At 45.2% G+C, this 26,753-nt stretch overlaps 1 protein-coding gene across 1 annotated transcript; it reads left to right on the top strand.

The window, feature by feature from the left end:
• Positions 1-3,648: 3,648 nt before the first annotated feature.
• On the top strand, positions 3,649-17,844 carry acsf3 (acyl-CoA synthetase family member 3). Its single transcript, XM_088371223.1, has 10 exons — positions 3,649-3,734; positions 4,129-5,048; positions 6,326-6,481; positions 9,059-9,213; positions 9,282-9,427; positions 10,897-10,994; positions 11,054-11,180; positions 16,039-16,173; positions 16,318-16,429; positions 17,636-17,844. Exons 2-10 carry the CDS (start codon positions 4,335-4,337, stop codon positions 17,748-17,750), a joined length of 1,758 nt encoding a protein of 585 aa, XP_088227349.1. The 5' UTR covers positions 3,649-3,734; positions 4,129-4,334; the 3' UTR covers positions 17,751-17,844.
• Positions 17,845-26,753: the final 8,909 nt, after the last annotated feature.

The following is a 26,753-nucleotide window of genomic DNA, read 5'->3' as shown; positions in this document are numbered from 1 at the left end:
TCACCTAAAAGAACTGGAATGCACATCACTAACCTGCGCATTACGAAAGGCCCAACCTAGTATTCAGTTAATTGCTGATTTAAATGAACCATTTGAATAAAACGAACACGATGAAATTAAAAATAAAGTCGTCAAATAAAATACTAGATGAAAAAAAGAATACGATGCGAATTGAAGAAATGAACCACCGCTTCCTTCATGCTTGTTGGGCTTCCGTAGGTGTGCTCTGTGCAAGTGGTTCGTTTGCTTTGTGAATTGAGCATTTAGACCATTTTAAAATATAAATCTAAGTTTATATATATATATATATATATATATATATATATATATATATATATATATATATATATATATATATATATATATATATATATATATATATATATATATATATATATATATATATATATATATATATATCAGAAATCTTGAATGCAGCATTTTACCTCAAAACAATGGTGCTTCAAGTGCAATTGTATACTATTCAGGTAGTTTTAGTGTTGCAAAACTAGGAGAGTTGTGAAGGAATGAGGTCGAAATAAAAAAAGTCCTGCCTAGCTACAAAAACAGATATGCTCAAACCTCATTGAATAAAGTACATAAGCAGACAAGTATATTCACATATTAAATAAATAAAAGAAACATTTTAAGCATATGATTATACCTACACACCAAATCAATAAAGAAGACATAACTAGACATTTTTGATAAGTGGTAATGAGAAAGGTTTTTATAACTTTATGATCTGATATATATTTCTGAGCACTTTGAAAAAACAAATGTCTTTTGATATATTGCCTAAATAGCTTAATGACCCTTAAGGAACTGTGTAATGCATGCCTGATGATTTTCTAAATCACGGACACTGCCAAAGTCGTCTAAAAATGTTCAGTACTTGATTGTATCTTATGTTTTGACGAATGCTAGACGCCAGTTTTCGATTACTACTGAACGTTCTGGACAGAGGGAAATATTTTACCTAACAAAGAAAAGATATGGCTTCCAGCTCTGTGCAGTGATACCATCTCATTTGCCAACACGGACCTTTTGGAAAAGCCCCAATTCCTCAATTTCTCTCCTCCTGGCTGATGTTACCATACTCAAGTGATGGTGGAGCAGTTGGGAAAAAAAAAATAAGGCAAGATAGAAGTGTAAATAATAAAACAGATCGTTTTTTGTCAAGGTGTGAATCTTCCCGGCCAATTCTGACTTATGCGGTGAGAAGCAGACAGATATCCACGTGGGTTCGGTGGAGATCGAGTCATATGCTCGTCTGCAGGTCCCGCATGGCGACGTTCCGCTTATCCCCCTGCTACCGCACATATGTTCGGGACAGTTGGACGCGGCCGATGGCGAAAATGGGTCAGGCGGACACAGATGGAGAAAAAAAATCTCCCACCGGGTTGTATTCACATAACTTACACATTCTCGAAAAAAAGGGAGATGGAAAAAAAATATTCAATATGAATCAAGCACAGGTTTTTTTTTTTCACATTTGTTAAAATCGGAATAAGCCAGATAAAGTGTACAGTAAGACTGCTATTGCTCAGACCTCACAGGAGGTTTGCCCTTTGACCTTTGAAATTGTAAATAAGCTACATAAGTGCAGAGGGCCAAGGTTTGTAAAATGACATCTTCGGCTCAAGCATTTAAACGTCGGCCTTGAGCGTCACCTCTCAGAAATACACAAACGCATTTCTGAAAAGACCAAAATGAGGATCTACAAAATGCAGCTGGACGCTTAATCGCACTTTTCAACACAAGCATAAAAGAGAGGTCACGCAAAAGGTTACATCACAGTAACATGTTGATTACCCTCCCGTCGCCTTTTCAAGTCATCGCAAACGACGTGTCGTTAATGTTTCGTCTTTTGTGAACGGAGGCCATCTTGACAAAAAGCGAGGCCGCTCTTTGCAAACGTCCTTGCGCTGTCAAATCTTTCATAAGAAAACTGAAAGTACTTCATTGTGGAGTTGAGATCTTTTCTAATCTGATCATTAACTCCAATGTTTTTTTTCTTGCACAACAGGTAAGCCAGAAATGTTTTTTTAGCAGCATGCGCCATCTTTCACCTCACATGACCCCATCACATGATTTCATTCATGCCTGCATACTCCGGGTGGCACTCGTATGTCAACAATCTGAATCTCTTGGATGAAAGTCAAGTTCGCAGCTGCGACATCGGAATAATTCATCGCCGGCTTTTTTTTTTTTTACCCGGAGGAGCCACAGGTAGTTGATGAAGTGGCAGTGCCAAGACTCCCAACTGGCGAAGACGAAGCGCAGCTGCCGGGAGTCAGTACGGCCAGATGCCGTCGCTGATGTACCATGTGTTCCGAGCAGGGCAACAGTGTGTTTGTGCGCGAGCGAGCCGGCTGCGAGGGAAAAGTGCGAGACGCTTGCCAAGACATTCTCACGCTGATGCCAACCCGACACATGCTCGGGTAGTCCCCGTGGTTGGCGCGACCGTATCAGCCTCTCTCCTGAATCTGTAGGGGGTCCTTTCTTCCTCAGATGCGGCACCCTTTGCCAAGATGGAAGCTGGCACCCGTTCGCCGCCGTCCCGCCCGTCGGCGGCGAGATCGTTTCAGGTGGCGGCGAATAATGTCTTGGCAGCGGGCCATTGCAGCTTTACTCGATGCCATGGTGTCACTGTAACCTTTATCGCCAATCCTTACACGGCTACGCATATATCAATATATGTACATCTAATCTCGTACCGCGCCAACACGTCCTCCCGCGGTATGAACGAGCCTCTCGACGGCTGCGATTCCTGTGCCCGCGAGCAAAAAACATGGCTGACTTCCAGGAAACGAATCCCAAAACATTGGTCGTTTGTTCAAAGGAGGCAACATCCAGTCGTTGTCAGTTTGTATCCTCGCAAAATTCGTCATCGGAGAAAGACCGGAGAGGGAAAATCACGAGAGATAAAGCGTTGTCGAGAAACAACGTTATTATCGGAGGGTAGCATCCTCTTGAATAGGAAGGGCTGGTCTTCCTGAGAGCGGAGGGCTTCTCTGATACAAAGACTCCACATTCATTAGGAACATGCCATCATGGTTTGTGGTGTAGGGGGTTTGGGAGGCAAGTGAAAACTTTTTGAACGTGTGCCACGTCTGTACCATTCTGTTATCCGAGGCCCTCGACTGCCAGCTGGCGGCTGAATGTGCCCACTAGCGCACTGATGCCAAGCTAGTTGGCACAGCGATATGTGATGTAAAGCCAAATGTGTCTCTTTGCTGTGGCTACATATATGCAGTGCTCACCCCTCCCATAACCCCCCCCCCCCTTTTCCTGATGAGCACCGCCCTTCTGCAACGGCAGCTCTTCAATAATGGGGTTTGATATTGGCAGAATTAATACTACCTGGTATGTAATTAATTTAGATAACCTTTTGACCTTTTGAGTCTAACTCTAGGAAAAAAATTAAAGCATGTTGGGGGAAAATGAACAAATTAATACATTTCAATGCCAATATTTGACTATTTGTGGAAGGTATAATTAAGATACCAATACTGAAAGAATGAACAGTGATTTTATTTCATTTCATTTCATTTCATTTAATTTCATTTCATTTTATTTTATTTTATTTTATTTTATTTTATAATGGCCACCACACTGAAAGCGCTGATTTGTGTTGATTAAAGGGGGAACTACTTTTCTGGCAGTTCGTGTTTCCTACCGGCATTATTATTGATTGCACCGTCCTTCACAATGAGGATACCGGCTTCTGGGTAAGGTTAAAATAATAAGTTAACAGTAGTGTTTTAGTCAAACATAATTAAATTACTCTTTACGAAAAAAAAATTATGTTTGGTCGTTTCACTGTACATGATGTTTAGTTGTGTTAAACGTCAAATCATCGCAAGTCATTTCCATTTACCCAAAACAGTAAGCTTCTGCACTAAATGTAGGAATTTAAAAAGATAAATTAGCTTTCCCTCAAGTGATGAAAACAAACATTGAAATTGTGATAAATCTGTCAATAAAATATCATTTAATATACTCTTTTAGGTAACTAATTCATGTCACTACCCTTGCATGCACTCATTGTGTTGATGAATATCAGCAGGTGTCGAAATACATCATATTAATATTCAACTATCTTGTTTGTTTTTATCTGATCAGTTGCAGAGGACACTTTGTCAATATTGACCCATGAGGAAATTGAGCACTGACTTCAGTTGCGGAGGACACTTTGTCAATATTGATCCATGAGGAAATTGTGCAGCAACTTCTGGTTCCTTTTGAATCATATCCTGACATTCACATCTTTGAGATGTCAACCATGGTGATGATTAAAGTGGGACCGTTCTGAGCGAGCTAACTCAACCATGTTGTCAAGATGTGTCGTTGCACGCTTCTCTCTGAAGTGGAAATGTTGCTGGGAATCCAGAGTTGACCTGAATTGTTGGTCTTCCCATCCAAGGCGATGGTTTTTACTAAATGTGGTCCAGAGGAAAGCTCATACCCCGACGAGAGCTCCCTCGTCGAGAATCACCCGGAAGCCGGCGTTCGCAAGAGCTCCAGCATTTGGAGAGCGAACGGCCGTGATCGACTCGAGTGGCAGCCACAGCTACAAGCAGCTGTACGCTAGCAGCTTGGGCCTGGCAGGAAGAATCAACGCCGCGCTACACTCTGACTTGGGATGCCTGGAAGGTCGACCCATCTCCTTCCTGTGTGCTAATGATGCTTCCTATACGGTGGCCCAGTGGGCCATTTGGATGAGCGGTGGGACGGCGGTTCCGCTCTACAAAAAACACCCAGCATCAGAACTAGAGTACATCATAAAAGACTCTCATAGTGCTCTGTTGGTGGCCGGGCAGCCCTTTGCTGAAATCTCGGAACCCCTGGCACAGAGACTGGCACTGCCTTACCTTACACTTCCCCCCACTTCCAAACTCGACACTTTAAACAGCAGTGACGGCCAAGATGTGGACGAGGCCGGCACGGACTGGACTGAGCGGCCGGCCATGATCATCTACACTAGTGGTACGACCGGGAGGCCCAAGGGTGTTCTTCACACGCATGGCAGCATTCAAGCCATGGTACGTCATTTCTTTTTGTCACTTTGGCTATTTGGATGAATGTTTCCATACTTTTGTTATCAAAATGAAGCTGTCAAGCTTATTTAGATCAATGTTTCTCTCAGCATCAACGACTGATGGATGTTAGGCACACTGCTTTGGGAGTCAATCGACACAATGGAAATTTCATCATATTGTGATATAATATTTCTAGATATATTTGCATTTCAAGTTAAAGTAAAAGTGTGAAGCACTACTATTTCAAGACATTTTAGGAGATAATTAAAGAGTGACTATTTTTATTCAAGTATTTGGGAAAAAAAACGGTCATCATTTTTTATTTTGAGATTTTCTACAGAAGGTGTCAGACATGAAGGAAAGAGAGTGCCACTTTATTATGCCATTAATTCAAAACATGTTTTTAAATTCAACAACTGGGTAGATGTCTTACATCACCTCTAACACACGCACACACACACACACACATGCGCTCTTTGATTAGCATAATTCCTCTTTTGTTCCCGTCTAGCTTTCTTAATTAGCTCTAATTTATGCCATTAAAGATCTCCCAAAGATTTTGCTGTATGGTTTTGAGTCAAATTGACCCACTTGTCTATTAGTGCGGAAAATCAAATCATTTCGAGTGTTGTCAGAGCTTCATTTGTCTCCGCTTGATCTGTTGTGCTAAAGTGTCGAATTAAGTTTTTTTTTTTCTCAGAATATATTAAATTCAACTAATCAAAGTTCCTGGAAAACTTCACAATCTCGTTTTAAATGAAGGATAATGATATAATTGTGCATGTTTTATGTGGTCCACCTGAGCAATTGCAGTGAAAAGGCCTCACTTACTAAACCTGTAATTGGTCCCTTACAAAAAAAACCACCCGAACTGAACTGAAACGTCTTGCCCAGCGCCTGATTGATTAATTAATTGATGAAATGTTGCAATCGTGTTGACAAAGGCCCTTTGACGTTTCCACATCAATACATTTGGCCACCATCCTTTTTCTCCCTGCCTAAATTGCAGTTGGCACAAACTTCGCTTTGCTACAATTTGTGCAAAACGTATTCAATGTGTTTTTTTTTTTTTTTGCAACACTGAGCAATAAACACCGTTTGGAGAAGTTGCTCATAAAAATGGTGGGTAAAAAAAACAGTATAACATGAAACTACATTGATTAACCGCAGGCTGTATCGTTGTCAGCAGGCTAACGTTGCTAATTGTGTTTGTCAGTTTTCTCGCTGCCGTTATCTCTTCAATCCGGAAGTCAAATCATCCTTTCTGCCTTTCTCCTCAGGTACGGTGTCTGGTGTCGGAGTGGGCGTGGTCCCGCGATGACGTCATCCTCCACACGCTGCCGCTCCACCACGTGCACGGCATCGTAAACAAGCTGCTGTGTCCTCTTTGGGTCGGCGCCACTTGCGTCATGCTGCCTGATTTCCATCCCCAAAAGGTCAACATGGTGCTTTCTTCCTCTTGTTTTCTGGCAGAGGTGGAGAAAGCAGCAGTCCAAACAAAATGGACAAACGTACAATTCGGCCATTTTGCATCAACTGTGCTGTAATTTCCTATCTGGTTATCAGTGTCTCTCCTCCTCCGCTCTACTTTTCTTCTCCTCCTCCTCCCTCCATCCCTGTCAGGCTAAGTGTTTTGGGCCCAGTGATTAATTGCCCGGCGCGGCTTTGTATCTGACCAATGCCGACTCACGGTAAGAGCTTAAGCAGCGGATCAATCGATGAGCCGACGTTGACGAATGATGCCGCTGCTAAGGTGTGTGCGCGCGTCTTCAGAATACAAAAGGAGTGACGACTCAACTGTTTCCCAACATAAAGATATGGTTTTTTTTGAAGGAGCTTTAATGTGCAAAGCCCCTTGAAGGACACTTGGAAGTGTCAAAAAGGCGTTTGGCACAATCTTGTATCCATCAGTATGCCACTGTTCTCCATGACCTTGTGGACCCGACCACAAAGGGGAAAAAAAAAAGTCTTCATTGTCCTTCCCCTGAAGTTGGACTTGCTTGATGAAATGCTCAAGAGTCACTTTGTTTTATCCCTCAAGTTCTCTGAAGGGTAAAAGGAGGCAGCAGTTTTTCAAAGATACTCACAAAGAGGTAGAATACAGATTGATTGGCTCCAAATCAACTTTGAGCAATATCACTATCATGCCTGTGGCTTCTACCGGTATTTAATACCGCCGAATGATTTATGAACGCATTTCCATTTCAAGTGTTTTAATGCAAGCGGATTAGAAACGTGCGAGACGATGAGTTCTTCCATTATCACCAAATCTACTGACTACTTAATTTAATCTTCATAATCAATTTAAAGATGGAGCCGTAAAATGTTAGAACATATTGGAAAAATGTCCATCATCATTTCAGACCACTCCAAGGTTAATTCTTCCAAATGTCTTTTTGGCGGAAAGCCAAATTAGATTTTCTTTATTACATTCAGAGACTATGCAAAGCCACAAAGTATTTCTCTTTTGTCTTTCTTGCTCTCTTTCTTTCCTCCCAACTTTCCTTCCTTCGCTTTTTTTGCCAGCATGAGTATTCACCCTTTTAATATCCACAGATAACGACTACAGGTACTTTTGATATATCAAATTTCATTTAATGCAATGACAGAAAATTGTGAACAGACTATCGCTGAGGATGACTCACTCGATTTCAGATTTTGTTTACCTTAAGTATCGGTGGCTGGTATCGGCGGCCTCCGCGAGTACCGATACCTTAAAATAAGGCCAGTATCGCCCGTTCCTGTTATCATACTTTGTTAACATGTCACATGTTCTGCAACAAACAAAATCATTTTATGTGATTTGTAGCATTTGTGCAAACATGCATCTCGGACCGTGTCGGGAAAGGCGGCATTTGTATTTAGTTCCCACCTTGAGCTCACGGAGTTGTTCAGCATGCAGCCCATGCATTTGGGTTCTCCCTGCATCCCCGTCCCCAAGGTGGAGGCCAGCTCTTTGACGGACATAAATTGCCTTCCTCTCCCCTTCGGAGTGGACTCGGTGGAAGCGCTCGACTGGTCATGATGGACAGCGCCCGCGGTGGTCAAGTCCGAGCCAGTTAATAATTCCCTAGTCACTATCTGCTGCGTAGCATGCGGGGCAGGCACACCCTCCTGTTTAGAGGAGCTTGTAATACCAGTTAGAAAAGGAAGGAAATAGGAGAGGTGATTTTAAACAAAAAAAAAAGGAGGACCTGATTGAAGTATCCTCAAATCTGTCGTCAGCCCGAAACAAGTTGATCCTATTTGATTGCCGTTTTGAAGTCCCATGAATGACAATCACTTGATGCATGCGTGAGGGAGGGGCCGAGTGCGAGGCTGCCATGTTAGTCAGCAGAGATGAAGGGAAGGAAGTACAGAGAAGCTGCAAATTGAGCTGGAATTAATGTTGACCAAGTGAGGATAAGTCGACAGAGAGACAGCCGGGGAGGAGCGTTTGTCTCGCGGGCACAGGTAGAGGAGACGGACTTAAAGAAGATTCTTGCAGCAATCATCGGCGGTGATGTGACGCATGGGAGGAGCCGGAAGGAAGGAAGGCCATGAATTGTTTCAAATGTTTTGCAGCGTTATCACATTGGTGTTTGGCTTACAGGAAGGATTGCTTGTTTGAAGCAGCTCCACAGAATAGAGAAGAGCATGTGTGACCTCTCTTAAAAAAAATACAAATAAAAAAAAGCACATTTGGTAGCTGCCCGATGTGTCAGTCGTGCCCCACAGCAGTCGGCTGTTTTCCTCTCTGTGACCTTTTCAAAAGCCGCCTTTCCTTTTTGCGCGTTGACAGCTTTCATATGAGGCCGCCTCGTCCACGGACGGCAACCTGCCATTTGCATCAAATAAAAGAAACAAAAAGACTTTTTTTTTTTTTAATGGCATGCAAATGCGAACGTAACGCTTTCTACTCCATTTATATTTGTATTGGTCCCGTCCATCAGCGTGTCTTTATCGCCTTTTTCCTTCTGGCCTCTTCAGTCAGAAGCCAAACTCATCTCCCCCTCCCCTTTCTCTCTTCCCAGGTATGGGAGATGCTGCTGAGCTCCAAAGCTCCAGCGGTTACGGTTTTCATGGCCGTGCCAACCATCTACTCCAAACTCATCCACTATTACGACCAGAACTTTACTCAGCCCCACGTCAAGGACTTTGTCAGAGCGGTGTGCAAAGAAAAAATCAGGTATGGATTTGTAATTTAAAAAAAAAAAAATAAGCATATATAAAAAACAAAATGGCGTCTCGCTTCAGACTGATGGTCTCCGGCTCTGCTGCTCTCCCGCTGCCCACTCTGCAACGCTGGCAGGAAATCACGGGGCACACGCTGCTGGAGCGCTACGGCATGACGGAGATAGGCATGGCGCTGTCCAATCCTCTGAAGGGCCCACGCGTCCCAGGTAGCGCACCCGCATGTCGAAAAGCTCCTAAAAGTGTCCCACCTCATATTACCGTATTTCCTGACCAGCAGGCGCAGTTTTCGGAAATTTCCATCCACTCTAGGGCATACGGTGGATTTTGATGAGAATTAAAGGATTTTAATTGCGCCTTATAGTCTGATGCTAAACTCTTTTCCTTCTATTGCAGTCAGATAAATATTTTCTGATTATTATATTAGCACCTTAGATTTATTTACACACGGTAAGATGAGTCAGAGGACAAGTGGAGTCAGACACGTAAACTCACACTTAGACAATAAAAGCCAAGTCTTGAAATGAGGTCAGATCAGAAGCTTTTTTTTTTTTTCTCCTCCCCACCTCCTTCTTCTTCTACCTCCACCTTCCCGTTTCCATCCCGCTGTTCCCCGGCCACCTCTCCCACTGACAGCTAAAGCTAATTAGCTTGCAGGTTGTCTTTGTGGGGGTGTTGTTTTTGTTTGACGGTCGTTGAGTTGTTTGCTATCCACCGAGGTGGCTGCGTTTGATTCCTCTCAGGCGGTTATTCGGAGGAGTTTGAAGAGACGTCGCCGCCCGCCTTTGGCGTTTCCACGAGTTTTCACAGGTGTGAGCGTAAACAGGCACTTGCTGGAGTGGGGATGCTACTTTTTCTCTTAAAGTAGGTTAAAGTAGATCAATAGCAAGCAGAGGGGAAAAAAAAGGGGGAGGTGGAATCGTCCTCTGTGCTTTTATTTGATTTTCATCCCCCGAAAACAAAACAAACACAGGTCCGATTCCATTTTCTTGAGTTTTTTTTTTTGGTATGTGGGGCATCGATGTGTCTGGCCTATTTTTATTGCGTCTTACAGTTTGAGAGCATTGTAGATAAAGAGCAGTACGTGATTCTAGGTCACGCTGCCCTTGCACACGTGCTTTGCATCTCATGAAAATATGCATGCGTGCACCAACCATCTGGATTGGCAAATGCTCACGGAAGATAAGGTAGACATTTTAGTTTGACATTGCGCTTTTTGTTTGACTTAAACACCCTCGCGCTTGGGATGAATGAACGACGGGGGTGCAACAATTCGTCATGGTGATTCAAGCATTTGAACAAAATTCGAAAAGGCCTTGTCGTGCACTCACCTGTAGTCAGACAGTGCTGAAAGAAGCAAGTTAAAAAACTCTCAAACAAATAAGCCTTGTAGAGAGTTACATATTTTATTTAAAAAAAAAAAATCCATGATATTTTTTTTATTTTTCTACAAGGGAACGTCGGTAAATGCTCGACTGTCAAACAAATAAGCCTTGTAGAGAGTTACATATTTGATTTGATTTATTTCTACTTGATTTTTTTTTTTTTTTCTACAAGAGAACGTCGGTAAATGCTCGACTGTCAAACGAGTATTTTATTTATTAATGTTTTATTTTTTCTACAAGGCCACGTGTCAACATTTTGTCTCTAACTCACGAGGTCAATCTGTGTGCGGCAGGAGCTGTCGGCTTGCCGCTGCCTGGTGTGGAAGTGCGCATTGTCATGGAGAACATGAACAACACCATCATTGTGGAGGGAAACCACAGGGAGAACCAGGTCAGTGGCAACTCCTCAATAAAGACTTCACAAGACATTCTAAATGGCCTCTCTCGCAGGTACGGCCAGGTCTGGAAGGGAAGGAAGGAGAACTGCTCGTGCGAGGTCCATCTGTCTTTAAGGAGTATTGGAACAAACCTCAAGATACCATCGCCTCTTTTGCAGATGACGGCTGGTTCAAAACAGGTAAGTCTCACTCCAGCGCTTTTCTTCCTTCATGCTCTCCGTTCTTCCGCGAGATGTTTGAATTCTGACATTAATTGCATAAGTAAAAAATAGACATGCAGATGACCGGAAGCAAAGAGAGGATGAGCTTGGAGAAGGCAGGCAGTTGAAAAGAGTCAGCAATGACAAGGTGAGGATGACTCGTGCTGGAGAGCAAGGCTGGGAGAGCCCAGTGTGTTTAATTGGCTTTGCGGCCTGGAAGGACAGAGATCCTCAGCACAGCACGAGGCTGTCACACTCCATTACAGCCGCTGGACGCATAATGAGAGCCTGAGCAATCTGCTCCCCGCAGACCGGACACACACATAGATGTACGTAGAATAGCACAGGTGGACTGGAATGGAGCGAATAGCGCTTAAAAAAAAAAAAATCATTTTAACCAAGTTGAGGCAGGTCATGAAAAAGTCTGAACTTTTATTTTCAGGACATACTTTGCTGTCTTTTTTTGCCTCGAGGTGAGGCGGAGAAGAATTGAGCGAAGCTTGCCACTTTGCCGCTTTCACAAGATGTGCTTTTATCTGTTTTGCGTAAGAGTGCTTCTCAACCGTTTTTATTCCTTTTAACCGGGCACACAATTACATTACAGATAGATGTGCGTGGAGTCTACAGATCCAACGTCGTATAATTAAATGGACTGCATCTGCTATAAATAGCCGTAGCTATGAATATCGTTCCATTCGTCATCATTTGTAGTGTGAAGGAAGGAGCGCGTCGGCCACGAGCGCGCCGTAATCTTCATTCAGCGCACACACACGCCGAAGATGAAACTTGGCCGGCTTCTTTTTTTTCCCCCCCCTCGATCCAGGCGAACGTGCATCGTCGGAGATAAACCGGCAGAATTGTTGAGTTCAAAGAAAACTCATTGGCGGCCGAAAATGAAAAATCGTTGTTTTTGCGCCAAGGCCCAGCGAGTAAGATGAAGTCTTAGTCGAAAAGCGTTTCGTCGAAGATGCTGACGGCCAAAGAAAAAGAGCGAAATGGCCAAAGAAAGATGGAATTGAAGAAGAAAAGAAGCGTGAGAATTAAAATCAATAAGCTCTCGGACGGCTGGAGGTGTCTGGTGGAGTGCGAGTGGGCTTGACTGGCAGATCTATAGGGAAGCTGTCGCCTTCCCCCGAGTGCTCGCTCTTTCCACTCAACCTCACAAACATCTCCCAGCGCATTGATTCTTTCGGACTTTTCTCTTTTTTAACACCCCTGTTTGTCCTCTTTGCTCGCGTCCGTCCATCTTCACGAAGCGACGAAGAGCTCACAATGACTGCTCGTTTGTTGTTGACCTCCACACACACACATTATTATTTTTTAAATTTCTTTTAAATTGAATTTTTTTTTATAAATTTTAATTCCATAATTTTTTTATCAATTTTAATTTTTAATGAAAGATCCCAAACTAACCGACATGGTCGAAGCTCTTTTGCTCTCTTCTTCTCTTTGTCCGCCAATGTCACATTTCACCCGCAGTCCCACGATGTCCTGCCAAGCCAAATGTCACACAAAGCAACTCTCCCGCCTCCCAGCGGTCCCCTCTCTTCCCCTCCCTTCCCCTCCCTCCCTCCCACCTCCGGCCGGTTTGTCAGTTCGGAGCACCGCCGGGTTTCCCGTTGAACTTTTGGAAATCGGTTAAGCCATTCATTCGTCAGCTGTGTGAAGGTTTGTTTATTTGTTTGTGTGTCACTTCCCGCTTTGTCCTTGAACGTGATGCTACAACTCGAGCAGATTCATCATGGGCATGTTTTCCACCTTCGCTTTTGTCCGTTTGAGTGTAGAACAGAAGCATGTAAATGGCGGCTAAGCGGTTTGCCAGATGAGGGTTGTCACATCTGAGACAGACATCAATCCTCAACTTGGGCTTGTTATCGACTTGTGAAGAGGCAATCTCATCAGTGACATTACCATAAAGCAATTCGAGCGCCTTTAATTGCATTATATTAAACAAATTAGATCAGCCAGCCGAGTGCAAAGTGCTGTTTTGTGTGATATTAATTACCAAAAAAGGAGCTGTGACAAAAGTTAAGGATGATGAATCGTGTCAGAGCGCAGATTTCAGCGCTTTGGCTGTCTCTTATTTATCCTCATTAAGTCCTCCATCTTGGCTTTTGGGCTTTAATGTCCAACATTAATATTCATGTATGCAAAGTGTTTACAGTCCCGCCGAAAAGAGGCATCGCTCGCGTCTTTTGAGCAGATAAGGTTCTCCTCGCCACGCTAATGGAGGCCGCTGGAGGTTCCCCGCTGAATTTCGCGAGCGGCCATGACGCCCAGCTCCCGAATATCGTGCCCACTGTTGGCTCGGCACGCGGGTTCTCGGTTGCGGAAATCACCGGCGCTGGATGTGATCATCTTGTTGCAGGTTGCCATGGCAACCAGAGAAGCGTGCAGCGCAATGGACAGACAGATGGACGTGATTACGCAAATTCTCAAGTTGTCAGATGAACAAAGTTTCCTGGAGAAAGTGAAACTTTGCGACGACCTCCGCTTTCCGTTTAAGTCTTGATCTGTTTTTATTTCTTTTTCATCCTCTCCACTGTTTGCCTTCACTTTCTTTAATGCCTCTGAATGAGATGAAAGCCCAGCGCAATTAGGCTTCTTATCGTTTTAATTAAGAAAGCCATTCGGCCATATCTTCCTCTGACGCCGTGGCACATAATGGTGGAGAGGCTCTGATGCCTCCAGTCGTGTGTGTGTGTGTGCGTGCGTGCTGCTTGTGTGTGTATGGTGTGCATGTTGTCGTTTGTGTGGCCCCAGTAACACCAGCACTTACCAACATCCCTGCCTTTCTTGCTCGTAATATTTTTTTTTTTCCTCCACAATCACAATTCCCACTTGTGCCACCCTCTGAACACGCTGTTCTATTAAGTGCACACGCACACACAAGGTCAAAGTGCTTCCAACTCAACTCAAGTAGCGTACTTTTATTGTTTTCTTTTTGCGATTACCCACGAGCATTGTTTTACTTTCCGCAGAGGTCGAAGGTCACCCCATTTATCGGGCTCAGCTTGCAAACAAAAGAGGCCCGCGAAAAGTAGATGCCGATAAAGCCGCAAGCTACAAGCTACTTATTAGCTACTTAATGGCTATCTTTTTATTTCCTCCCTCATCTGAAAGCCAGAAGACGAAAGGGGAGAGTGAAACAGCCCCCTTACTGCCGCCCACATGCCCCCCCCCCCCTCCCATCCTCCCCCTCCCGTCTTCCACGGCCTATCAGCGCAGAGCAGTAGTCTGTGAAGAAATTCCCGATATCTAAATTTACACTCTGTATCAATCTTGTTTAATAGACTGGAAAGCTTATAGGCAGCGCGGCAGAGAGCGAGCGAGCGAGAGAGCGCACGCAGCGGTGATAAATTGTCGGTGTGCAGGCGACAGCCGCCCGTGATGTATAATGAAATATTTATGATTTATCCCAGCTAATAAACTGAAATGAAGTGCCTGATGTATGGGAGCAGATGGGCCCCTCTATTGATGCGAGCCACCGAGGCAAGTGGAAGACGGAGACGCACAGATAGGCGACGAGAAGTAAACACACAATGCGATGAGAGATGCTGCCGACGGGTCCGAGGAAAGCGTGAAGGCTGGGTGGAAGGATGGAGTTGCTCAGCAGCCATAATATTAGGTACACCAAGCTACTCCGACGCTACTCGTATTGTTTGGATGCTGTCAGAGCACTTGAAATGAACTTTGTTAGTTTGACCTGCAGTAAAATTTGAGATTTTTTTATTTCTTAATATGCTTCTGTCTCGGGAGTGAACGGAAGAGTCAACGCTCTTTTACCGAGCGGCCGAGTTTATCACGAGTTAAATAACGCTAATCTGTGCAGCTCTGCTTACCTTGCACAAAAAATGCCACTGACTGATTTTTAGCAAATCACTGTGAGGTTTGTTATTTGAATGAAGCCTACAAGGGTCTGCGTTAAGTCTTTTTGGAGATGCAACAATGAATTGATCAACCGATCAAATTTCAAAACAATGATCAGCATTTTTCAAGTAAGTCACTTTGAAATAATAAAATGAAAGCATGTTTTTGTTTTTAAATCTGATTGATGGAATAATCAACTTTAGTGCGTGTGTTATGTGCTTGTCATCACCTTGATAGCATTTTTTTGCTAAATACCGAAAATCGCTGCCGGGTTGTGTGTGGCGAGTATATTTGTCTGACCTCCTTTTTCTGACCACCTTGACTCAGTCGTGACTGGTGTCGCCTGGGTGGCCCCTCCCGTCCCCTCCCCAGTCCCAGCTGTGGATGCACCACCTGTAATAAACCAAAAGAACATCTTCTGGTGCTGACCCATTTTCTCTCCTCACCGTCCCCTTGCCCAGCTGAGCCCTTCCAAAGCCCCCACACTTGGCCCCTATGTGTGCCTGTGTGTGTGCTGAAAATGCATTTTTAATGATGTACTACACACACAGTCCAAAAGTCTCGCTTTTGAGTATCGGCTCGGACTCTCTCCTGTGGATATTTCATGTGTTCCTGTGCTTCCAAAAACTGTGATGTTTAGTTTATAGTGTGTCATCATAAATCATACAAGTAGGCTCAAGGGCACACACACACACACACACACACACAGCGTCCGTCTTGAAGTAAGCCTGACTCACCAAGCCCCAGGGGCTCACTCAAGCCCGGTTAAGAAGCTCTGCTCTATATAGTCAGGAGGTGTGAAAGTGAAAGTGAATGTTTGTCTTCACGTGCCCTGCGGTTAGCCGGCGACCAGTCCGGGGTGTACTTCGAGGCCAGCTGGGATTGGCTCCAATTCACCGGTGACCCGAATGAGGGCATGCAATATAAAATGAACACACGTTAACATTGATTTTTATTCGACGTGCAGGCGACACGGCAGTATTCAAAGATGGCGTCTATTGGATCATGGGCCGCACCAGCGTGGACATCATCAAGAGCGGCGGCTACAAGATCAGCGCCCTCGAAGTGGAGCGCCACCTGCTGGCTCATCCAGACATCATGGGTAAAAACCGCTGCCATGCGCTCGCCGACGTCGGAAAGTGTAAATCGCACAAGTGTTGAGAGTAAAATCAACGCCCATCGTATTGTCGAGCAGCCATCTTGGACGTGAATGTTGTTTTTGAAAATGTTTTGTTTGCTTGTGCAGACGTGGCTGTGTTGGGCGCACCGGACGATACGTGGGGACAAAAGGTCACCGCCGTGGTTCAGCTGAAGGAAGGTCACGATTTGACCTTGCCGGATTTGAAGACGTGGGCAAGGTAACGCTGCTTATCCTTATTTATTTTGATTTTTTAAAATTGTTTTCTTCATTATCTTCATCTGTTTTAAAACCGTCTACTTTTACCAGGACATTTCTTAAAATTCTGACCTCATGCACTGTTTTCACGGTCGCTAATAATATCGATCTTTTTAGCATTTACGTGTTTCACGCATCACACGAAACAAATCACTTTGACATGCTCAGATGGTCCAAATATATTTGAAATAGGAGAAATAGAAGTAACCACTCGTGTCACTTCGGTCCGCCAAGCGTTTTAAATCTGCTCCTTGCATTTATTTTTAGTTTTATTTATTTTTTCCTGCTCACATGCACGACTGATGCTCTCACGCACGCGACTGAAACATTGTCAGCGTGGGTGAGAGACTTTCAGTCCAAGTGAGCAGGCATAACTGCGGGGTCCATATGCTGCTGTGTTCCTTATGCTCCAACTTGCTGTAATGCTGACCCATATGGCTAAAAACACACACACACACACACACACACACACACGCTCCAGCCAGGGGGGCAGCCAGCGGATGGGCAGCACCAGCACACTTGCCCCTAACAGGGAAGAAGAAGGCAATCAAATGAGACAAACAAGTCGATGGATGCTCACTCTTCAGTGCCCCGGCTGCAGCCGCCACTCTCCATCTCCGTCACGTGTGCCCAGCACACACACACACACACACTGCCCCAAAGAAGTTGGCAGCACAAGCGAGCCAACGTGTAGGCATGTCATGTACTCCGTAACACTTGGTCTGAGTCATTCTGCGCACAACTCGTGTAAAGTAGGTTAAGAAATTTAAAAAAGAAAGAAAAGAAAAAAGCTCGAGGCTGCAACTTACGGGAAAACGAAAAACACTCGAAATGAGCCGGGCCTGCTTCTTTGACTTTTATTTTTTCGCGTGTGTCTTTTTGTGTTCTAATCTCTCTGCGATTATTTTGTTTTGCTGGGAGGGAATCGTCTGTGTCTGCGAGGTAAATTTGGGTTATTAGCGAGGAAAGCTACATGAAGGACGTTTCTTATCGCCGCCACAGGCCTCGCCTTTGTTGTGCAATTGTTTTCCGCTCTTGTCGTCTTTGTTGTGGCACGCGCACAATTATTGACTGGAGTCGCCGTCGTGCGTTTGTGCGCGCGGCGTATCTCACCTCGGCAGCGAGCGCTAAACGGGTCTTAATTCCTTGTCCGCTGCCGCGGTTGCAGAGAGCGCATGGCGTCCTACGCCGTCCCCACCGGCCTGCTTGTGGTGGAGCAGATACCGAGGAACCAAATGGGCAAGGTCAACAAGAAGGATCTCCTCAGACACTTCTTCCCGTAAATTCAGCATTTTAAAGCACGTGAACATCCTCCAAAAATAATCCGGTTGTGATTTTTTTTTCCCCTCGAAATAAAACGAGTGTTGAAATTTGAAAGCGTTCCCTCAATTTATTTACGACACAGCTGCGGCGACGCAGGTGCGCCCGATGCCGGCAGGCTCCTTTAGCGCCACAGCTGGACGCCCAACTCTTCTCGCCTCTCATCCTTTCTCATCTCAATTTCCACAACGCTGGGCTTCATCACGACTCGTAACAGATTGCGACGGGACCGACTTAACTTCTGGAGTGCCGTGCAAAGGCGCGGAAGAAAACGCAGAGGACTTAAGAGAAGCTTTGAAGTATCGGAAGAAGAAGGACAAAGGAAGATGATCTGGTTGGGATAAACAAACCTAATGAACAGCCAGAGAATTCCTAAATGTGTGGAAGGGACACACAAGTGCAAGCGTGACATGGAACAAGTCCGCACGCACACACTCACATCGTGGTCTGGCCACAGCCACCAGAGACCTGATTAAGAGAGCAGCGCTATCGATCTGTGGGCTGGCGGACGAGAATGGATGAGCAAGCAGGAGCAGCAAAGGACGGCGTGCGTGCCCCCGTCCCGCCCCGCATCCCGCCCGGCTGCCCCCAGTCAGCCACCCACGCTGCAGCTTGAAGCGGGCCAGGGCCTCTGCGGCAGCCGAGGGTCCGGCCGAAGACGGTGCGTGAGCCACAAAAGGGAGGCGGCATTTCCACCCAAGTGTCAAAAACGGTGAAGCCAGCGCCATTTTAGAAGCTGCCGCTCGTTGACGTCGATACACGCGACAATCTGGACAAGGACTACAAATCCCAGACGACTTTTTCTAAGTGTATGTTCAGATGGAAGAGGGGAGTCTGTTTATTCCCTCGACTTGATGAAGTACTCGTGCCCTTGAACTATACTCCACCTCACACACACAAACACACACACACACTTGGGCCTGTGTCTGCTGGCGCATGGTGGAAGAGGTTGTCTGCAGATGGCTGCTTATTGGACCCCGGGGTCCAAGAGGATGGCTTATGGGGGACACTGCTGAGCTTGTTTATGTGTCACACACATCCACAAACACACACAGTTTGGGTGGCGTCATCCATAAATAGCTCTCATTGCGATGTTTTGCCGGCCCTTTGTCAATATTGTGCTTTTTTATAGCGGCGTGCCCGTGTGACGATTTTACGATGGCCGCGTACGGCCTTAACGCAAAGCACCAAAAATGGAAACAGTACAAAATTTGCAAATGTGAATTTTCTTATCCACAGTTTTTCAATGACACTTTATTCGATCCTTTAGTCGATTTATTTGCCGAGGCCATTTTTTCCAATTTCCATGGGTTGCGCAATCACTCCGGGTACCGACCGCTTTGAAATTTCTCGGCCAGAATCCTTGTCGCTCCAAAACCCTCATTATCGTGGTGGTACTTTCTGAGTACTATGCTAAAAGCTTTGCTAATACGTCGCTAACATTTGAAACATGATCATTTGGGGACGTTTTTCACCTGATCTATTATCGTTTTAAACAGGGCTGCAAATGTCCGTCGTGAAGTTGCTCCCGTCGCTTCTCTGCAAATGCAAACAACACAAAGGACAGCCTCTGGATTCACAGCAGTGCACCCACAACACACACACACAAATGCAATGAAAGCACATGCACGTTAGTGACATTCACAAAAGGCTCCCATCCTGCAGCTACTTGATGACCACGAGGGGCGCTCAGTTTGGAGGCGGGATGGGAGCACAACGGGCCTCAGGGACCCCCACCCCTCCGCAGTCTCGCGCACGCTGAAGCCCAGCAGGCCTGCGTGGGTGCACGGGAGCTGTGGCCTCTTGTTGTTTACACGCTGCTCATGTTTATTGTGAGGCTCCGTTGAGCCTCAGGCTGGCGCTCGCCCTCTCGCTCTGGCTCTCTTTATTTCCTCCTTCACTGCAGTTGACCTTTTCCCACTCTCCTGGCACTTGCCTCTGCATACGCTTCATTTGGAACGCTTGCAACCTTGACACAAAAAACTCAACACACAATTGCGGCCCTTCCCGTCAATTAGTACGCAAGAACCGGCTCTCACTTTCAAAGAGGTCGCAGCATCTACACAACAAACTGATGAATAACTAGTTTTGAAATCAGAGACCGGTAAAAACTGATCAAATAGTTTAAAAGACGAATGGTCATCAAAATTGCTAGCAATATTTCTTTTTAAAAAGTGAACACAATTTGTAAGTTTAGTAATGACACATTGATGCAAAATTCGTCTTTACGGGCCACAAAGAATGATGATGCCGGCCATATTTGGCCCCCGGGCCTTGAGTTTGACACCTATGCAGGCGTCTCTGGCAGAAGTCGGGCTTTCCTTTATTTTGATGAGTTGAAGAGAAGAAGGCAGCATTAATGCATCGCTTCTTCACAGTCCCCCCAAAAAACAGCGAATCGATCTCGGATTTGATCACGCCCGAGCTCTCATAACTCGGCCCGCTCCACAATGGAGAGACAAGGTCACGAGAGAATAAATAGTAGGCGGGCTCGCCGATGATCGATCATTCTGGACAAGCGGCTGCGCCCGAGAGCAGGCCGGCTGACAAGATCATTAATAAGAGCTGCCGCCAGAGTGATCGATCAGCTCGATGAATGATCAGAGGCACAAATACTATAAAACACCTGCACGGTCAGACGTGTCTTTTTTTTTTTTTTTGACGAGGGGCTTCCAGCAAAAAACTGCAACTGTTAAGCTAGCCCAAAGATTTTCCCGGCGGAGAGGCGCGAGGCGAGTCTTTTGTGTTTGATTGGACGTAATTGAAGGTAGATGAGGAGCGAGTCGGCGGGGGTCGCCGGGTCGCCTCGCTGGAGTGTAATGGAGGCATTCATTATTGACGCCGGGCGCTCACAACACTGAGCTGGACGACGGGGAGTCCATTGCAACAATGAACGTCCGCCTCCTTCTTTGTATCCCGTCTTATCTGCCGTGTGTCTGGCGGCGTGGCGAATATATCTTACTCAGCATCTGGTGAAGATTGCTAATCTTTTCACTTAGAGGGAGAACGACTTGAGAAGGACTGTACTCTCTTCGCGTGGCTGCGCGTATCAATATCTGCCCATTGATCTGGGCTTGGCCTCTCCTCCTTCTCCTCCTCCTCCTCTTCCCTTGGTCCACATATAGATTGCTTTTCCCAGCAGGTATCGGTGCCTACAATCTGGCTGATGGACGGCGTGTGTGGGGGGAGGCGGTATTGAACCGCAGTGTTACACGTGCCGCCGCAAGTGAACACAAAAAAAAAGCCCATAAAAATTTGCAGCAATGCACTAAAACTTGTTTTGTAATCTAAAAGTGTTTTGTAAATTTCAATTGTGAGTCATTAACAAAGCAGCCAAACTAAATTAAAGAGCAAAAGTCAAATCAGCGAGGCACATTTTGACCACCGATGTAACGTTGCTAATTGTTTTGGCGAGATATTACGATTTTAACACAGCTCCCAAAAGTTGATTTCGTCCAATCTGCTTCCTGAACGTCATTTTGCCGTTGTGAGCAGCATATTTTGAATTTGCTGTTCCTATGCTGAAGCATCAATAAACAGGAGTAGGTACAGCTCGTGCAAAGTCATTTTGATGCGTGAATGCATTTGTCCGTTTGCGTCGGCGCTGTTGCCGTCAGCGGCCGACCATAAATCAGAGGCCCTCGGGCCGGGGGATTGCCCGGCTCGCGGCTCCCTGTGTAATTACAAAGCTGACATTTAAACAGCGGCGGCCATATTTCACTCTCGGCGCCGGACGCGCCGTGGTCGACGGGCGGAGTAAAAGTTTTCAACTGAGGAACAAAGAAAAAGGATGGGAAGGAAAGGATCGATAGGAAATAGAATGCATTCTAATGCCTTGTTAATGGACCCGCATATTAATTATTCAAGTGCGGCCATTTTGACTGGCCATTAAAATGGCAGCTGAGAAGAGAAATGTGCAGCACGCCCTGCCCTGCCCTTCCCTGCCCTGCCCTGCATGCAGCGCTCACACATTTTTGAATTTTCATTGCTTTTAAATGTAGTTTTTTTTTTTAATTCTGTGAATAGTTTTTAGAGCATTTGGGGGGGGGGTTCTAACGTTTTCCTTTTGGTAGGTTATTGTATTTGATTTTTTTAATATAAGCTAAAATAAATTAAATTTATAAGATTTAAAAAATGTGGAATAAAACTACAATTCTCAAATAGCATCTTCAGTATTGGTTTTAGCTATTTTGTTGTTATTGACAAAACATTATTTGGAAGTGCGGAAAAGCTTGTTTTTACATATTTCAAATATTTTATTGTTGTGGAATGAATGGATCGACCAATCTCGGTTGACTTTACGTTGACAAAGGAGAGACTATAACTGATAAGCGTACCTGTTTTGGTTTAGAGGACTATTGGCATTCAAGACATTTACTCAGCAGGGTTGCACGACACGACTTGAATGCAGGAAGGGAGGTTGACCCTTGAGTTTGCTGTGGCAAGATGAGTGTGGTCATTAAAAATGGAGGGGAGGTAAAAGGTTGATTCTGGGGTGAAAATTAAAAGTCTTCCTCTTTCTCCTGCTGTCAGTCTGCATCTGCTGACTATTCAGACGAGCCGCCGCACCGCATGACCCGATTCCTAATGGCACTCAAGTAGCCGTCGCCACCGATGGCTCTCTCTTGATTTATTTCTTCCTTTGCGGCGACTGCTCCTCCCAAGTAGGGCTGGCCTTTATGAAAAAAATATTAACAATCATACAATTTTGAGTTATATTGAAATTATAATTTTCAAAAATGAGCATTCATTGATTTCAAAACATTTTTTTTTCATCCACCATTACATAAACACAAAAAGAATATCATGGGCAAAAGTTGATGCTAATTTTCGTTTAGCGTCTCAATGGTATTTTACATGGGCTTTAGCATTAGCACGGGCGATCTTTCTAAAACATTTGTCCAATTTGTTTGATTCTTAAGTTAAATGCAACACGATGCATTCAAGGTTCTTTCACAGACTCACGTTTGGCTCCTTAATCGTTTCCTTCAACTGAATTGTTTTTATGATCACGGTTGGATTTCGATTCAAGCACTCCGTTTCTCTCTTTGTGTCGCCCCGCTCGAGGCCGACACGCAGTTTTCTGCTCAGCACCACGCCAGTGGCAGGCAACATCTGTCTGGAGGTCCCCCTGCCACACAGCGTTAGAGTCAGGGTGGCTCGCTCGCTCGCTCGCTCACTCGGGTGGCCTGTCTGGGAGGGCCCGTGGGCACAACGGGGCCGAACGGGCGAGGGCGTCCGTGCGGAAACGTGTCCCCGGGTCCATCCCGCTTGTCTGTCTTGTGCCATTTGCAGTGCTTTGCCAGACATTTTGCAGACGGTCCTTTTGTGGGTCAAAGGGCACAAACAACAAAAGGCTGCTTCCATCTCGCCGTCCCTGAGTGTCTTTTGCTGTGTCCTCCGCTCGCCGGCTTTGATTCTTCATCAATTTGACCCGCTTTCATCTTCTTCCTTTTAAATGGTCTCAATTCAGTTAAGTTGCTATTTACCAAAGCAAAGTGGAACGCTATCAGAGGCGGCAGGCTGGCAGGAATCTGTCAGTCACACAGTAGATAGCTCCTTCATGCAGCCACGACACAGATAAGGAGGAAATGGGAAGGCAAGTCGTCCTCAGTCAAATTGTGGAGGAGTCGTGGGATGTATGTACTCCACCCCCAGGTGCCTTTCATTTTTTTCAAATGTGTTAGTAGTCTCCGTCCAGTTGTGCCTCTCTCGCCATCTCTCTATTTGAAAACCTTAAGTTGACTCTTTACCTCCATACCCATCCATCTCTTTGTCTGGCCTTTTGTGAAGCTGCAGTATTTATCATCGCTATAGCGAGATGTCGCTCGCTCGGCCACGCTGTGCATGATAGATGGACGAGTCATCCGTGTGCAGCTACCTGCGGAGACACGGCGCGCACGGCTATTTAGTAGCCGAACAAGACACATTGCTTTTCTTTCTCTGTTTTCAAACGCTACCGATGTGTGTGTTTGTGCTTGGGCTGTTTAGCGGGAGGCGGAGGAAGGAATGAGGAAAAAAGAAAAACAACAAGAGATGCTTTTTGGCTGTCCGGCAACATGCAGCAAGTGTGCACCAGATGAGCTATTATCTATCTACAGTGTATCACTATGTTGTTGACAAATCAATGGCTCTGACAGTGATGACTACGTGTGATACAGCAAAGCACTCAGACTGTCTCCGTGGCTGCCCGCTGTGGAGGGAAGGAGGGAGGGAAGCTTCAGTGAGGGAGCACTCGAGGCAAGAGTACTCGGAGCCACGAGGGGAGCGTGCCTGCGTACGTGCACGTGCGCGAGACAGAAAAGCAGTGACTTTATAGAACACAGGTTTATTGTCGCTGCTTGAACAGGTGTCAAAACCAGACGTTCAAATGGTGCCAGAAAATGCCATGCACACAATGATGGGTGTCGGCATGCTTGCGGTGGGGAAAGTGCATCATTATTCTGCATGAGAAATTTGCAGAAAATTGTGTTAGTCATTTTAATAACAGGAAATCAGACAGATATTTGCTAAATAAGTTGGGCTTTTATTTTCCAAACTGAAAGAATTCGTCAAAAAGCGATGATAAAAAATTATTTTTCACCAATAACTAATTCCACCCAAAAAACAAGGAAAATCCTGAATATATTTGGAAGAAATGGAAAAAAAAACAGTAAATATGCAGGAGTCTACTGTAGTTTTAGCTGCAATGCCACCAATCACCAGTAGATGGCGGGCATGGCTTAAGTGATGGTGAACCTGTTAAGCATATATTTAAAAAAAACAACAGAGCAGATGAAAAAGCATTTAAGGTGCCCATCCCCGCTTTAGTCATTTAGTCCTGCCTAAACAAAAGAAATTTTTTGCGCTTGTTTTGTAATGAACAAGAAAAGTCCGTCCGAGACGACGCATTGTTCCGCCCTTCTTGCAGAACGTTGTCATGCATGAAGGAGGGATGAGCCGCACAGATACTTGATGGGGTTAAAAGCGACCACTGTTAGCGGCACCGAAACAAGAAGGCAAGTGTCGACAGCGACAGAAAAAAGACGGAGCCTCTCGCATCCACCCTGTCCACCCCCTCCCCCACACCGCAGACAAGCATATGTGGGCTGACAACATGACATTGCCGGCAAAGAGGAGAGAGAGAGAGAGAGAGAGGGAGAAAGACCAAGAGCCAAACTAGCCCTGACATCTCCGATTGTGACAGCTGATGGAGGCAAATTAGCCTCACACATGCATACAACTGTCAACTCTCGCCTGAACCCCCCCCTCCCCCTTTTGCTGCAACCACCTCCACCCCCAGACCATTTACTCAAAACGCCATCCAGCCTTCTTTCTAATATCTTTCTCCTGATGGACCCACAGAAATCCTCAGCAATGAATGAGCAACATTTTGCATCACAAGGAGCTTTTCAATTTTGAGGTGAAGTGACCCCGGCCATGTGTAACAACCGTATCGCCATGCAAGTCAGCCGCCACAAATTGGGGGCGAATGGCAAACGCCTTTTGGCCAAGACGAGCAAATATCCTTTCGCGTCATTTGTGTAATCCCCGGATGTCCTCGCACGGTCGTGAGATGATGCATTAGATACGTGGCGCATTACATTTTTATCTTAACTTGGATTAAAAGGTCTTTTTTTTTTCTGCTTGAAAATCATTGCTTGGAAAATGAGGACAAGAAAAGGGCAGAGAGGAATTTTTGAAGAGTGTTTGTACATTTCGGTGAAAGAAATGGAAAGCTGGCATTTTACTCTCTGACAGGTAAGAGAAGACTGAGTGAGGAAAAGAAGTGTGTTGCCAGTGTGTGTGTGCAGACTTGCACCCTGGGACGCAATGTCATCGATCGTGCTGCAGGAAGAGGCCTATTATCTCCAGCCACGGTTCAAGCGGGAGAGTCAAGTGTGTCATATTTGTTGGCTCTAATTGGCAACCCACCCTGGTGGAGGCAGACTGGGGTGAAGGCACTGCAGCAGAAGCTCTTACCCCCCACCACCACCACCACCCTTGTGCTACTTTCATGCATTTCGACTATTTGTCTGCAATAACCACGATGCAAGAAATTGAAAATATAAAAAACGTCTCTGAATGGATAATTTTGAGGAGCATTTTTTTTTTTAGTCTGGAGCTTTACACCCCTTTGTTGTCTTCTGGAACACAGATGGAAATGTGCTTTCTTGAGTCCTCTTTCTGCAAGCATTTTTTTTTCTGTCCTTGCCTGTCTCCTTTTTTTTCATGGTGGAACACTGCTCTCTGCAGGAGGAAACCCATCCGACCATTTTGGTGTGCTAGTTTTTCTATAAGAATTAATCATCATTAAGTATCTATTTTTTTTCTATTACAATAAACATAATTTAGGTTGCGATGATTTTTGTTCTGCATGGGAGATTAAACTTCAAACTCGCGGTTTTTTTTTTTTTCCATATGCTGTAGCTACTTTAAAAAAAATTGAATACTACTTCTGAATGAACGTTTAAACATTTTTATTTTATGGCATTATGGAAGAACCTCAATTGGCATGAATCCATGTCCAAAGGCCTTTTTCTGTGCTTAATTGTCATTCTTCATCATCCCTGTGAGATATACAATTTATGGAGCGCTCTTTCTCTTATGGGTATTATTTTTGAACATCTCTTCTCACCGGTAGGACTCCATATGGATGCCATTTTCATATCTCTCTTTTTTTCAGTAAGTGGTTAGTATGAGAAGCTGAGAAGTGCGGGTCCAGATGGTCCCTTCGGGTCTCTTCATGTCCATAAAGTTGCATTATTCAGCTGCGTGTGAGTGGGAAGGAGTGCACCGACGGGAATCGAGCACACGTGCATGTTCTCCATGTTGCTCGGATACCGTCGTGATATTTTCAAATGAGTTTTCCGACTCGATTGAACTCGGTGTCGCTCATTGTTTGGCTGACACACTTTGCGTAACATCAGGTGGCCACGATGGCCCAATGCATTTCCACTGGCCGCCACAAGGAGCTCCCCTTCTCC

The sequence above is a fragment of the Syngnathus floridae genome, chromosome 3, assembly GCF_059516105.1.
Source record: "Syngnathus floridae isolate MCC-2025c chromosome 3, RoL_Sflo_1.0, whole genome shotgun sequence".
Lineage (NCBI taxonomy): Eukaryota > Metazoa > Chordata > Actinopteri > Syngnathiformes > Syngnathidae > Syngnathus > Syngnathus floridae.
Note: the sequence above shows the minus strand (reverse complement) of the source record. Positions and strands in the feature narration are given on the sequence as shown.